The sequence below is a fragment of the Grammomys surdaster genome, unplaced genomic scaffold (genome assembly GCF_004785775.1).
Source record: "Grammomys surdaster isolate TR1022 unplaced genomic scaffold, NIH_TR_1.0 125750, whole genome shotgun sequence".
Taxonomy (NCBI): domain Eukaryota; kingdom Metazoa; phylum Chordata; class Mammalia; order Rodentia; family Muridae; genus Grammomys; species Grammomys surdaster.
In genome coordinates this window covers 2868376-2884028 of record NW_021620582.1, presented here as the reverse complement: position 1 = coordinate 2884028, position 15653 = coordinate 2868376, and the positions used below count along the sequence as shown (strand labels likewise).

The following is a 15653-nucleotide window of genomic DNA, read 5'->3' as shown; positions in this document are numbered from 1 at the left end:
ACCGTCTACCTTGCACAAATGAGAGAGTAGAACATAGAGGACACTGTGGTACCTAAGATCCAGCAGGTCTCAGTCTTGTTTACAGGGCCCCAGGGACAAGGCTCACAGCAATGATAGCTGCCATTCTTGAGCCATGGGGAGTTCACTCAGCCTCTTCACTCTAATGGGACCCTATTGGCCAGGTGGGTATGTGTATACTCCAGAAAGACAGATTCCAAAGACACAGGCCAATCAAGGTCCAGCCTGCTAGGGAGGAGTGTGCAGAGACCGGCCAGTGTGCTTCCTCCAGGCCTCTCTCTGTTTGCCCAGGGACCTTCTGCTCCACCCCAACACACTCATACACACTGTCTCTAGAATAATGTGTGGTGATTTGCATGTGCTTTCCCTCAGAAAATACTCCTGAAGTAACCAAGGGATCAGAAAGTAAACAAAGGGAGCCAGGAATAATGCATTCCATAGAGGATCGCTCTTTCAGATGCTGCGGGACAAAACAGTCTGGAGGCAGCGGTGTCATGGCAACAGAGGGCATTCTCAAAAGTTGGAAGAAACTGCTTTGGGTGAATCTTAGGGGCCTGGAACAGTGGGAGGCATTGAGGAGAAACCATCAGTGGCCAGGGTTAGGATACTTGGGAAGAAGAATAAAGCCAGGAATATCTTCAGCAGATGCCATACCCACCCTTGCCCCAGTGCTCCCACCCTTGCCCCAGTGCTCCTGGACACCATCTCTCTTTATGCTGGTCTTGTTCCTGTGCACTTGAGTGTGCCAGACTTGCTGAGCTCTAGACACATCATCTTACTATCCTGACAATAAAACCAAGACACAAAAACTAAAATCCTCATATTAGAGATGAGGAAAGCGAGACCCAACAGAATCTAATCATCCACTCAAGGTGACACAGTTAGATAGAGTCTGAGCTAGCTTTCCATTCCAGCCCTCAGTAACTCCAAACCTAAGCTCCTAGCATGAGCCAATCCTCAGGTGGCTGTAGACGGAAGGGGAGCACCCAGAGAAAACATGTTCCTGTTCCCCTGGACTTGTGCTGGATGTGTTTCATTTGCACCTGCCCACCATGCAGCATTCCTGTCCCCTTTGGCATCCAGCCCCACTGGCTAGGATCCTTTGTTCCAGCTTCCTGTTCCCCAGCCTTTGGTCTGGCAAGTGGCCTCAGGTGGCTTGTGGTGTTCCCTAGCAACTCCAAGCCCAGAGTAGGGTCCTTTTTTCAAAAAGAAGAATTCCTATAGGTCTCCCCCCAGCACAACCCTAGGAAGCAGATCTTGGCCAGTGCAGAATGGCCAAGATACTCTTAGGCATGGAAAATAATCCCAGCTTCTTGTCTCAACTGCTGATACTACAGATTGGAACTGGCCTGGGTGACGGGGACATTGTTCTTCATGTGAGGCATTTGGGGTTTCTCTCTGCCCTCTGTACCTCAGGCCAGAAGAAGCCTCTGGAAAGAAGACGGAATATACCTTCAATTACAGGCTTCCCCAGGGTTGGCTTTCCCCATTCCATGATGACCAGGCTGACCCATGAACCTATTCTCTGAGCCACAGGCCCCCACCCAACCCTGCTTGCTCAGCCTCTGTCCTTATCTCGGTAGGAGCTTTGTGGGACACTTTAGGGTGACTCCCTGCCATGAGAAACATTTTCCAGAGGGTTTCCTCCTGGGGTGACTACTTTTGGAATCCCTGAGTCATTTCAGCTTCCAGGGAATCCTTGAGGGGTGTGGGGGTGGCAATGGGGAGAATGCTGGAGGCAGGAGCAAAGAAAGGTTGGCCCAACATCTGACATTACTAGTACCCTCCCAACATGTCTCTACTTGCCTGGCAGTCAAACTGGGCCGGAAGTCCTACTCTGTGCCTCTGGAAAAGAGGTCAGCACCTGCCCAGAAAGGGAAGGAGAAATGTGATGAACTTTATGCTCAGAAAAGCTCTTGGGGCTCTCTGGGATTTCAAATACGACTGTCCATCAAAAGGGTGCTCAAGCCCCCGTGCCTGCTGCCTTGAGATGTTAGTCTGTTCATGACCTTGGATGCTCCTTCAGCTCCTGCTTCTTTGTTGGTAGGAACATGTGTGGTACAGTGTGAGTGTCCCTGGAGTGAGTGAGCTTAGAGGGTCCAAAAAGATTATCTGCCCTGGACCTAAAGTCCTAAAACGGTGTGGCATCCATGGGACTGAGTTCATTTCTACTTGCCTTATAAGAAGCCAGGACTCGGCTATTAAAACAGTGGAATCCTCATGTGCCTGCCGGTAAGCAGAAGCTGCTCTTGGCAATGGGACATCCTCATCACACTTTTCTGAGATACCCAGCAATGGCAAAAATGGAGACCTCTAGAATAGTATTTCCACAGTCTGATTTGTAGTTGATAATGGCCCTGGATACAAGTTATTTTTTAAAGGTTTATTTTTATTATTTTAATTATGTATATTGTGTAGGGGGGTTGTGTACATGAATTCAAGTGCCCACAGAGAGATCTACCTGGAGCTGGGGTTACAGGTACACCTGTATGTAGGTGCTGGGAATTGAACTCAGGTCCTCAAGAAAAACAGTATGTGCTCTTAACCACTGACCCATCTCTCCAGCACACTAATTATTTTTAATGCAATTGTTAAGTACTGAACAATCAAGCTCAGGAGACTACCTTCCTTCAAGGAGAACCCAGTTTGATCTGGGAAACACATGGAGTTATCAGATGAAGAATGCAAGGATGGCATCTTTCCAAGGCTAACCCAGTTTTGCCTTCCAAGGCAAACTTGTAACCCAATGTTGCCCTATATTCATAGCCTCTGTGTTCATACATCCACTCACCAAATACTTATTGAGCATCAACTGCACACCAGACACTGACATTCTAAGTGCTAGGAATGAAGAGGAAGACAAGAGAGATGGGGCCTCTTCCTCCTGAGTCTTACAGTGTAGGAGACAGAGGATAAACAATGAGAACGATGCCTTCCCATTATAATAGAAGAAAGCACAAAGAAGAAAATGAGACAGTGCTCCGGCATAGGAAGGGCACAGAGGTGCTGTGGGGGTGAGAGACTGGAGAAGGTGGGAAGGCAATGCTAACAGGAGAGGCCTTTTTGGCATTGTGATGGGAAGGGTCAGAAGCAGATATGACAATGTGACTAAAAAAACTAGGGGTGAAGAGAAGACTGGGATTCCAGGAGAGGGAACATGTGGGTGGGACAAGGAAGAGCAAGGATGGCTGGATCCTGCTGGGAAGACTTCCTTCTTTGCAACTCTCTGAACGTGGCCAAGTCAAACCATGGTGCAAAACCCCATGAGGCTGCTCTCTACACAAGGCATCAATCACCCCTTCCCAGCCTGGTTTGAATATCTGTGCACCTCCAACCTTAAAGGAGAAGGCCGAAGTACGGGCATAGTATGCAGGAAAGAGTCCCATTCCCTCAGCTAAGACCATCCGGTTTTCATGAAAGCATTGTTGGAGGAAGCATTTCCATCTCTGTTCTTCTCGACAAGGCAACTGTTACACGGAAGGAATTAAAACTGCGAGATGGCCTATGATTTGACCAAGGTAACAGAGCTAATAAGCCAGGATTCACTCCCAAGACAGAAGCTGCCCCTACCTTAAATCATTCATCAAGCTCTGAAATCCCTGCTCATCTCGCAAACTGCATCCCTGCCTGGACCTTTCACATCCTTCTGCTTAGCTTCTGCCCTGCATCTATTTCTCTGTGTCTGTCAGAGTGCTGATGTTTGGAGACTAAGATGTCCTGCTTACCTTTGTTTTGTGCTGGTGACTCTGGGTAGGGGTCAAACTCACTCAGTCCTTAGCAGTGCCAAGGCAGCCAAATCCTCTCCCCTAGGACTGGAGTCTGGAGGATAGAAAGGCTTCCCTAGTGACCACCTCCAACCAAACTGAAACTGAGGCATGAGAACTCACACTCCAGATGGATCTAGAAACTAAAATTCCTTTTTGTTCTAATGGTGTCTTATGTTGAAGGTTTCCAGCCAGGGCATGAGGTCTGCCCTCCAGCGTTACTGCCCAGAGCCAACACCATTCATCCTGTGTTCATCCAGAAACGTTCACTGAGCCACCCCTTAAGTGCCACCTCTCCCCTCGGCAGAGGGTTCTAGGTAACCAGGCAGCAAACACTGTCCCCACAGGTGGTTCTGTAAAATTCTGTAGTTAAGTCTGTGGAACACTGTGGTGGAGGAACAGTGGTCTCAAAGCCTCCAGTTCACAAAGCTCCTTAAGTAAGATTTCATATGTTCTCTCCTAAAGAGGTTACGACTAAGCTCGCTTTCTATTTTATGCCTTAAGTGTTCATTTGTTAAACGTACACGCTGGGAAGACATTAAAGCTTTCCACTTCTATTTATCAGCTTGCTGTCTAAATACCGGGACAGCTCTCCCCAACAAATAAATAAATAAATAAAATAAAAAAATGAAGAAGACAGGTAGGTCTCCCTCAACCCTCTGAGAAGTTCTGATGTATATCTCCTTGAAGTTAAGAAGGTGGTGACTGGAGGGAGGCCTGCAGGAAAGGTATAGAAGGCAAGGAGAGCTCGGGTTCGGTTTCGGGTTCAACTCCCGATTCTAGCCCCTCTGGAAGAGCTCTATCCTCTTCTGCCCACAGTCTCTACTCCAACTGCTCCAGGAGCAGCGAGAGCCAAGTGAAGAAGAGAAACAGGCCCGGACTGGCAAAGGAGGCTAAAAGGCGGCGGAACCGGCCAGCCTGGGATCTGGAGCCAGACGGGGAGGCTTCCCGCTCTCTCCCAAGGGCCAGAATCTTTGTTCACTAGCAGACTCCAAGCCTGTGGCCCTCTGGACCTCCCGGCCTCACTCCCGCCGCCCCCTGCAAAATCAGCGTGACGAAACCTCCAGGACCCTGGCGCGGCGGAAGCAGCGCGTCCCCTCCCTCGGGAAAGACAGATGTGGGGCTAATGAAAGGGAGGCAGGGAGAGGCGTGGGGCTGGCGGGGGAGAGCGGGGGCGTGGCGGGCAGAGCCGAGCTCCCCGGAGCGCGCAGACCAGACCACCCGGCGGTCTGCTGCGCGGTCCCGAGGAGGAAGGTGCCGGGGAGAGGGGCCGGGCTGGGGCGCGCAGTTTAGCCCGAGGGTCGGGAGCTGAAACTCAACACCGCTTCGGAAAGGATCGTCCGCTTTCTCTGCAGCTTCCCCTCCGCCCCCCTTCCTCCCCCTTCTCTTAGTCCCCTGGCCTGAGCACCTCGCGAGAGGAGTGGGCCCGAGGGGAGGGGAGAGAGAGCTTGCTGAGGGGGAGCCGGAGCCCGGGCAGGGGAGGGAAGGGGCGCCGAGTGCAAGGGGTGAGCGGGGGCCACGCGCGACCCCGGACCTTTTCTAACCCCCAGTGTCCCCACCTCGACCCTAGGCAAGCCCACAGGACTGCTCCTCCCCTTCTCTGTTCCCTTTGCTCTGTGGTCTTTTTCTTCGTTCCCCAAGACACCTGGAGCTTCCCTAAGCTTTGGGACGCCGAGGGCCCAGTCCAGGGTGTGTGAGCGGGGACTGGGGCCAGTGGGGTGACCGGGGCAAAGGGTGGTGCGCGCCCTTGAGCGCTGAGACTGAGAGGTGCCTGGCGGCCACCTCCAACACCCGGCTGTGCTGAGAAGGAGTGTGGCCGGGAGAGCTCGCCTCAGCGCGGGCCTGGGCAGACGGCCCAGCTCCACCGCCACGCGCTCTTAGGCCTTTGGCACCGGCCCTTGCGCTGACTTGAGCGAGTTTGGCGACACTCAGCTCAGTTGTCGCTCCTCCTCCTTCCCCGCGGGTCCCGCCGCAGTGCCCCGGCTGCCACGACCACAGCCCTGGGAGCACCGCTCTGCGCCGCTGGGGGAGGGTTGGCCCCTAGAGTCGCTCGTCCAGCCCAACCACTCAGGCGGCTTCTCCCAGCCCTCGGGGCTAGCCTGAGCTGCCTGGAGAGGCGTCGAAAGCAGCCACAGCTCCTGTCTCTTAGCCTGGGAAGTGGGCTTTGGGTCCATGTGTGTCCAGAAGGCCTCTGCTACTTAAGGCGGCAGCTGTGGGGGCCTGGAGCCCCGAGAGACCCTGGGGACAGTTTAGAGCGCGCCCCTTGGATGAAGTCCCGCAGCGACGCCCAGGCCCGCCTTACTCCTCCTCCTGCTTGGCCAAGCTACCTCCTATTTGGAAAGTTTTGTGGGTTTTCTTTCTCTTCCTCCAACTTTGGGGGAGGCATCTCCTCAAGCGCTACAGCTTGGGGTGACCTTCTGGCTTGGAGGCCGGGAACCATGGTGTGGGGCAGCCATCGCTAAAGTCAGCGAAACTGAGCCTGGCCTGAAGCAAGCAACGCTGGAGGCCAGAGCCATGGCCATTGCCACGTCGGTGAGTTCACCAGGGAAAGGAGGTTTGCCAGGTGGAGACCTCCAACCTGCTCTTCGACACTGTCACGTTTATTTCTACCCACTCTGTGATCTCCTCTCCCAGAAGCTGTCCTCTCTCTTTTGTTCCTTTCTCCTTCTCAGTCCTCATACCCTGTGCCTTCTGGGTCTGGGTTGGCCCCTCCTCCTCTCTCCCTGTTCTCTTTCTTTATAGTGGCTGTGGATAGATGGGGGATGTGGGGAGGGGGTGTAACCCCATCCTATTTGCTCTTGCTGGGTGGAAACAGATGCCTATTGGGGGTTGGCAAGGGCTTGTAATTGGGAGGTAAGTAAATGGAGTTTTCTGACAAAGACCAGGAAGCCCAAGGAAAATGGAAGGCCAAGGAAGCCCAACTCTAAAGGATTGGGGGAAATGGGGAAGGAGGCATGTGAACAGCCTGGGGAAAATAATATAGAGGAGGGAAGATGATGTCAGCCTGCCTCGGGCCACTTTCTGACCGGGGACAAAAGACAGGGACAGTTGACGTGTTGGAATTGTGGGAGGAGGCCTACCAGAAAGTGCAGTGGCACATTGCCACCTCGAATAAGTCAGCCATTGCCTCACAAGTCAGCTGGGCCCCTAGGAGGAGATAAAGCAGGAGCGATCACACCCATAATCCATCATCCTATCAGCAGCTCTGGCCTGGGTTTAGGCAAACTGCAACGCATGGCCCCATTGGATAAAATTCAAACCTAATACAGGGAGGGGCCATACAGCCGCACCTCTGCTTTCTGTCCTGGTGTCTGTACAGCAAATCCATTCCTTCTCAGCTTCTCTAACCCTTGCTGGGGATTCCCAGGGGAAGCCAGGCTGCCACCAGCTTTCCTGGACCTTGGCTAAGGGAAGAAAAATTACGAAAGTGAAGGAAAAGCCTGGAGCCACAGAACACCTTGAGGATGAATCCAATTGTCATTCCTTAGACAAAACCTTTTAGTCCTCCGGTGGCAGGGTGCCTTTGGGAGTGTCAAAGCTGCTGTCGGGATCTTGGAGTTACTGTCACTTTTGAAGTCCAGAAGGTGTTTGGGTGAGGAATATTTATGCTAATGAAACTCACAGGATCATAACAATAGTAACATTTATAGTTTACACACTTGCCCACCCCACTAAACTTTGTCATGATATTTTGACGCATTGTCGCATGCGCTTTCAACCTTACAAGGACATGTTATCATTCAAAAATAGGTATTTGGCTGTAGATAAGGAAATTCTACAATGGAGGATACTACAGTACAGGGATGTTTAAAATCTCCTTAAAGGCATCTAAGCAAGAAAGGGGCTCAACCCCAAATCCACCTGCACTGACAATGTTGTCTTTAATCATTGGCTAGATCCAAAATACTAATTTCTAGTTTTCAATTAGAAGGAAAGGTACAGGGGCTGGGGACATGGCTCAGTTGGTAAAGTGCTTGCTGAATAAATTAGGGACTTGAGTTTGACCCCCAGCACCCACACAAAGAGCCATGTGCCAGGTACTCACTCACCTGTAATCCTAGCACTGGGGAGGCAGAAACAAGAGGATTGCAGAGGCTTGTTGACCAGCTAGTCTAGCTAAGCCAGTGAGCTTAAGGCTCAGGCTCTCAAAGGAAAAACAATGGAGCATGATTAAGGAAGATACCCACCACCAACCACTGACCTCCAAATGCATGTGTGCACACACATGGAAGACAGGGAGCGTACAGAGCCAGCCAGAGATCTGTGTTGTCTGTTTAGCATGCTCTCCTCTTGTAGGCGTGCTTCTTTTAGAAGTCACTGTATAATCAGAAACAGTGTGATGAGGGCCAGGCATGTAGCTCAGTGGTCGACATTTGCCTGGCATGCAAAGGGACCTACCTGAGTTCGACCCCAGCACCTTGGAGAAGGAAGGAGGGAGGAAGGGAGGAAGGGAGGGTGGGTGGATGGTTGCTTGGGAGCAGAAGAAATGAGCACGGGTTGCACAACTTGCTTCCTAGCACAAAACGGTCCCAGAGGAGCAGCATGTCTGAGTGAGCCACACATCCTTCCCCCCTACAGTCCAGTAGCATCCTGCTACAGCCTGAGTTTAGTTGTTTATTTGATGATGATGATTTTTTTTTAATAGTACTAGAGTTTGAACCTAATGCCTCAGAACATCCTAGGCAAGTGTTCTATCCGTGAGCTACATACTCACATACCCAAATTCTCAACCTGGTTTTTTTTTTTTTTTTTAAAGCAAAGTTTTATGTAGTCTAACCCTGATCCTTCTGCCTCCACTTCAACAGTACAGGGCTAACAGGTACGTACCCCCACAATCCCAGTGGATAAAGATAGAGCCTATTGTATGCTAAGGTAACCACTCCACCAGCTGAGCTACCTTCCCAGTCCCCAGCCTTCTTTTTCACATTGAGATAGGATCTAATAAGTTGCCCAGGCTGGCCTCAAACTTTCAATCCTCCTGATTCAGCTTCCCAAGCAGCTGAGATTATAGGCCTCCACCACCACTAGATTCAGTTTATCTAAATACTTTGTATTTGTTTATTTTAATTATACACACACACACACACACACACACACACGCACGCACACACGGGGCGGGGGGAGTCTGTACATATGAGTGCTGGTGCTCACAGAAGCTAGATGTGTTGGACCCCTTGGAACTAGATTCAGGCAGTTGGAAGTCATGCATTATGGCTGCTGAGAACCAAAGTTGGGTCTCTGGAAGAATAGTATCCACTTTTAACCACTGAGCCCCCGACTGGAGACTTAATTAGTCCACATGGCTGCCTGGCCAGCAGTATCTAACTGGCTGTTCCCCTGTGTTTCTGGATGAGCCACACTATCTGGGATCCTACTGGCAGGCGGTCATTTAACAATCCCAACTGAAATTGAGTGCTCCGAGTGGAGTAAGCTTGATTCTCCCAAAGGAAGTTATAGAACAGGAGCACCGAGAGGAGTGAGAACCGACGGAGGTTGGATATATCGGAGCCTATATAAAGACCTTACTCGGAGTCACTGTCCCTCTCTCCTGCTGTACTAGTAAAATGAAATCTTAAACTAAAAGAAAAAGGACGGGCTAGAGAGGTGGCTTAGTAGGTAAAAATGCCTGTTGCCAAGTCTGAGGACCCAAGTGTCATCCCCAGAACTCACATGGAGGAAGGAGAGAACCGATTCCTGCGCATTAGCCTCTGACCTCCACCTGTGTACTGTGGCACTCATGCACACAAACAAAATGATGTAAGAGAAAACCACAGTGGCTGCAGAAGGGCGTAGGGGCACCCTTGAAAGGACAAGCTCTGACATCAAACTGCTCTTCCGACCACGTCAACCATACGCCACGGGCCAAGCCTAAACCTGCCCCAGTTTGCCCTCTAAAATGCAGATTTTGAGAATTAGATTTGGTGTAAAGACTTAAGAGTCTCTGGATACTTTGTGTTTGTGACTCAGTACCTAAGCTCATGCCCTCAATGGGGAAAAGCTGAGGATCCTGTCTAGACAGGTCTGCAGGCTGGATTTGAACCTTCACAGCAGTTCTCCTGCTCAGCTCTCCCAACTGCTAGGATTATAAGCATGAACTGTCACTCCCAGCCCTGCTCTGAACACATACTATAGGATATATACATTTCTCTTCTCCATGCTTCCTCAGCCTCTTCTGGTAGTACTGTATTTGTCCAGGCTAGGGAGAAAGCAACAGCTTCTATTTGTTTTCTTTCTCAAGTGTGGCTTAACACTTGGTCAAGATGTCTTCCCTCCCTCAGAAAGATGGGTGTCTAGAGTTGCTTAATCTAACCTTTCACTTGGGGGAGTAATCACTGGAGGACAAGGGGAACATGAAAGAGAGTCTATGGGAGGTGCTAGCCAGACCTCTTCATGTGTTTTAAAGAAATTCTTAAACAAATGTGTATTGAGGACCAGTTCTGACTGGGACCCTATTGGAGGGGTCATGGAGTATAGCAGCTCTTGTTCTTACAGGGCTTACAGTTCTGTAATAGCAGAACTCAATAATAACAAAACCTAAGTAATAGAAAGTGTCTTGAAGGAAACAGTGGGTGGATCCAGGCACAGAATGTGATGGGGAAGAGAGTAAAGAGAAGCCTCTTCCTTGGAGGAGACATTTTCTCAGAACTGAAGGATGGAAAAGGATCGGTAAGATGGAGTCAGGAGAGAGTACGTGGAGTAGAGGAAATATAAGTGCAAAGGCACTAAGATGGAAAAAGGACAGGTTAAGAAAAGAAGAAGAGTGTGCCCTCCATGATGCTGGCAAGGCAGAGCCTAATCAGGAGCTACTGAGTCAGGAGTGAGACGTTTTAGCTTGACTGGAAGGGGAGGCTGGCTCGTTTCCACGTGGCCTGTTCCGTGTGTGAACTCTTCTCCTCTAACCTCTCCCACCAGGCCCAGCTTGCCCGGGCACTGTACGACAACACTGCTGAGTCCCCCCAGGAGCTGTCCTTCCGCCGAGGGGATGTTCTACGGGTACTGCAGAGGGAGGGAGCTGGTGGACTTGATGGTTGGTGCCTTTGCTCCCTGCATGGCCAGCAGGGTATTGTCCCTGCTAACAGAGTGAAGCTCCTTCCTGCCGGCCCAGCACCCAAGCCTAGCCTCTGCCCAGCACCTCCCACCCAATCTGGCTCATCATGTCCCACCCCAGAGCGTGGCTGTGAGGAGCAAGAGGTAAGAAGTAGAGCCTTTCATCCTGGGCCTGGCAATCTTTGTCCTCTCCAGGGCCTGGGGACAGATTTACAGGGAGATCATAACTGAGACCTTGACCCTTGACCTTCCACTGGTTGATGTCTTTCTGCTTCTAAGCTCAGCACAGAGAAGGTAGAGGGAGGAGGCTAGAAAGTCTATAAGCTCCTGAAATTGTGTAACTGTTTCAATAAATTCCACTCCTGACACTCTCACCTCTTCATCCCCTAGGTGTATGTGATACCACCACCAGCTCGACTCTGCTCTGCCTCGGGACTTCCATCTAGATCCTGTTCTCCCTCTTCTGACTCCATCTACAAGGTCCCCAGAGTCAATGGGATGCAGCTGACTGCCTCCAGAGACGTGGTAGAGGTTAGAGTTTTGTGGTTTTGTGTATGTTGGCTGAGGGCCAGACTCCTCAGGGGTAGTCTACCGCTGAGCTGAAGGCTAACGCTGATCTCTCCCACCAGGTCTATGATGTGCCTCCCAATATCCTCCGGGCTCCCTCCAACTGTCCCTATGATTCACCAGCCTCCTTCTCCTGTCCTGTGGCCCCAGTTGTCTCACAGCCCCCTGGAGAGGATGAAGCTCCCTACGATGTGCCTCTGGCCTTGAAGTCACCTGCAGAGCTGGAGCCAGAGCTGGAGTGGGAAGGGGGCCGGGAACCAGGGCCTCCCCTTTATGCTGCCCCTTCCAACCTGAAACGGGCCTCAGCTCTGCTCAACTTGTATGAAGCACCTGAGGAACTACTAGCAAATGGAGAAAGCAGGGATGCAGATGAAGGCATCTATGACGTGCCTCTGCTGGGGCCAGAGCCACCATCTCCAGAGCCCCCAGCATCTTCTTCCTCCACTGACCTGGACACTGTGGCCCAGCTTCTGACCAGAAGCTCTCCACCCCAACACAGGCCCAGGCTACCTTCCACTGAGAGCCTGTCCCGCCGACCTCTGCCTGCCCTCCCTGTCTCTGAGGCTCCTGCTCCTTCTCCAGCTCCTTCTCCTGCCCCAGGCCGAAAGGGCAGTATCCAGGACAGGCCTCTACCCCCTCCTCCACCCTGCCTGCCTGGTTATGGGGGCCTCAAACCTGAGGGAGATCCAGAGTGCAGGGAGGTAGACAATGATTCAGCAGCCCCACACAATGAATATGAAGGCATCCCAATGGCCGAGGAATATGACTACGTGCATCTGAAGGTGAGATCCTGGGCAACCCCACCAGAAGGGTCTCCCTAGCTATCTCCCTTTCTCCCGGCCTCATGTCCAGTAGCTTGGGACTCCAGCACTAGCCGACACTACTTGAGTGAATGCCACATGCCCTAATCCCAGCATAAAGGGTGAACAGTTGTACCCTGAAGGGCAAGGACTACAAGCTCTGATGCTGGAAATACTTTCCTGAAGGACTGAGCCAGAGGCAATGGGGAACCTGTATTCAGCTCCCTTTCCCTAACACTAACCAGTGATTCCTCTTTAGGGTATGGATAAAGCTCAGGGTTCTAGACCTCTGGATAAAGCTTCCCCAGCGGATCCTGAATTGCAGGAGAGGGGACTGGCAGAACAGAAGGTAAACCTGGAGGGGTGTGCTAGAGAAGATGGCCTGGAACTTAGGGGAATGGGTATTCTTAGCCAAACCATCAGTGAGACAGGGCAACCAGGGCTAAATACATTAGAAGCTAGGACAGAGCAGAGAGGAGCTGGGAGTCAATAGAAGGTGCTGGAATATAGAAGAGTCTATTGGGAATTCAGGAAGACAGGAAAGACTGTGCTGGAAGGAAGTCAGGTAGCCAGGAGAGTGAAAGAATTTCTGGGCAATGGATCAAAGCTGGCCAGGTGACTTCTCTCCAGCAGTGAATTTCTGGGTTCCTAAGAGACTGGCTCCTAAGCTGGTCTCCACCAGTGATTAACGTGGGGTTCTGTAGCAATTGCTTTATCTTTCTGGTCCTCCAAAGTGAGGCAGTTTCCACTATACCAGATTTTAGCCAAAGGCCAGAAGGACATAATATAGTATCCCCCGTTCCTTAGGTATTTCCCAAGTAGCCCCCCATTCATCAGGTATTTCCTGAGTACTGGATCCTGTGCTAGGAAGGCTGCCTGTGTTGTCACGGTCACAGGTAATGTTCATGTGGTGCTTATGCAGATTGCAGTATGCTGTGCTAACGTGCAATTCAACATGTTATCTCAATCAGTGTTTACAGTACCTTTCTGAAATACAGGCTAGACCTGAACTATCCAATACAGTTAACTCATGTGCCTTTGGGGCACTTGGAATGTGGCTAGTCTGAAGTAAAATGAGATACATATAAAGAGTCTGGAGAGATGGTTCAGTGGACAAAGGCGTTTGCTGCCAAGCTGAGTGAGATGGATCTAACTGAGCACTCACGTGGAGGAGGGGAGAACAGGCCTCCACGTACATGCTGTGGCATGATTGCACCACACATACGCATAGTCTCTCACACGCCTCACACTAAATGTCTAAAAACTAACATATATATCAGGGTTCTTTTTATTGGTATTTTCGGGCAGAATCTCACTATGTAGCATTGCCTGAGTTTGCACTCAAAGCAAGCCTCCTGTCTCACATTCTCAAGTGCTAGAGGTACAGTTGTGAGCAACCAACTATGCCCAACTCAGATTTGATTTTGTAGAGTTAATATGAACATAACTAAATTGATTACACATGGATGCTCTGAGTTCTTAAACATCTAGATGTAGATAACATTTTTGGAGTTTCTTTTCTTTCCTTCATTCTTTCTTCCTTCCTTCCTTCCTTCCTTCCTTCCTTCCTTCCTTCCTTTCTTTCTTTCTTTCTTTGGCATTTGTTGTTTTTTTGCTTTTTGAGACAGGGTTTCTCTGTGTAACCCTGGCTGTCCTGGAACTCACTCTGTAGACCAGGCTGGCCTCAAACTCAGAAATCCACCTGCCTCTGCCTCCCAAGTACTGGAATTAAAGGTGTGCACCACCACTGCCTAGCTACATTTTTTACTTTTTTTATGTGGCTATTTAAAACCACATAAAACATGGCTTGCATTGTGCACATGTTGGACAGTATAGAACCACGCTCTTGGTTTGCTTTGCTCATTGCAATTTGTTCTCATGATGCTGGGAAGCAAGTCCAGGCCTTGCACACACCAGGCAAGTCTAAAATGAAAAGCCCCGTCCCCAGCACTGGGCTACTCTGAGATAAGGGACCAAGGAAGTTCAGAGACTTCTCTGAAGTTGCCTGGGATTATTTGATTTCAGGTCTTTCTGGAATCAGCTCTGCGTACTTTACTGCTGTCTCTGAGAGTCTACATTCTTTGATGCTGAGAAAAGATACAGGGATTATATTCAATAAAGAAAAACAGAAGGAATAAGGAAGGAAGGGAGGGAGGGAGGGATGGAGGGAGGGAGGGGACAGCAAGAGTGGAAGTGACATTGATCACTTTGTCCTCACTGACCCTCCCTTCCATCCACAGGAAGCCCTGTCCCCAGAGGAGCCACTGGTCCTGTCCACTGGAGACCTGCAGCTTCTGCATTTCTATGCAGGGCAATGCCAGAGCCACTACTCAGCTCTGCAGGCTGCCGTGGCAGCTCTCATGTCCAGTACCCAGGCCAGCCAGCCGCCATGTCTCTTTGTGCCCCACGGCAAACGAGTGGTAGTGGCTGCTCACCGCCTGGTATTTGTTGGAGACACCCTCAGCCGGCTGGCAGCCTCTGCACCTCTCCGAGCACAGGTGGGGGCTGCAGGCACAATGCTGGCCCAAACTCTGCGGGCCACTGTGCTTGCTGTCAAGGGGGCTGCCTTAGGTTACCCATCTGACACTGCGGTCCAAGAGATGGCGCGATGTGTGGCAGAGCTTGCAGGGCAGGCCCTACGCTTTACCACCCTACTCGCTGGCCTGCTCCCCTGAGGGTCTGTTCGTCCAGCCTTACCCTCCCCTGCCTGCAGAGCCCTGCTCTCCTTATTGAGGGCAGCTAGAGGTTCATCTCTTTTGGTCCTTTTAGCCACTCACCAAGGCATCTCTTCCCCCATACCTACTGCTTTTTGTATGAGCCATTTTGTATAAATTATTTATATTTAATATTTCTTGCTTTGTCTAGGCAGGCATCAGGCCATCTGGGGTAGGGAGGGACTGGATTCTCCTCATCGTCCTGGGTGGAGGTTGCTGCACTGCCTTCTGCCTTTAGGAGTTTGAACACAGAAAATCAGGTGGCTGAAACTTGGCACCACATAGAGCCTCTCTCCTGTTTCTTGGCTGAAGATGACAATGTAATAGTCTGGGAAACACTGGGGAGCTTCTCCCCTCGCACATCAGGAGAGCTGGCCACAGGCATGGTGTGCACCTCAATAAACCCTGTCATCTGGTTCCTGACTCTGCTTCTTGAAAGTCTGAGGGGGAAGGCCTGGCACCCTTCCCCATTCCTGTGAGAATCACTGTGAGGAGTGATTTTGCTCCTTAAAGACCTATTCAATAGACTTGTTCTCAGCTCCTGCAATGGGCCCAAGATACATAGTGAGTATATTCTTCCAGCAAAGATAGACAGCAAGTCAATTATTGTGAGTGCATTTAAAAAAAAAAAAAGCTAGCCAAGTGTCATGTTGCATACCTTAAATTCTAGTCCTTGGGAGACAGAGGCAGGTGGATCTGGATCTGTGAGTTAGAGACTAGCCTAGGCTATACTGTGAGACCCT

At 50.7% G+C, this 15653-nt stretch overlaps 1 protein-coding gene across 1 annotated transcript; it reads left to right on the top strand.

Moving 5' to 3' along the window:
- The first annotated feature begins 4973 nt into the window (after positions 1–4973).
- Efs (embryonal Fyn-associated substrate) lies at positions 4974–15333 on the top strand. Its single transcript, XM_028788506.1, has 6 exons — positions 4974–6314; positions 10695–10973; positions 11220–11360; positions 11459–12178; positions 12456–12545; positions 14437–15333. Exons 1-6 carry the CDS (start codon positions 6297–6299, stop codon positions 14869–14871), a joined length of 1683 nt encoding a protein of 560 aa, XP_028644339.1. The 5' UTR covers positions 4974–6296; the 3' UTR covers positions 14872–15333.
- The last annotated feature ends 320 nt before the right edge of the window (positions 15334–15653 follow it).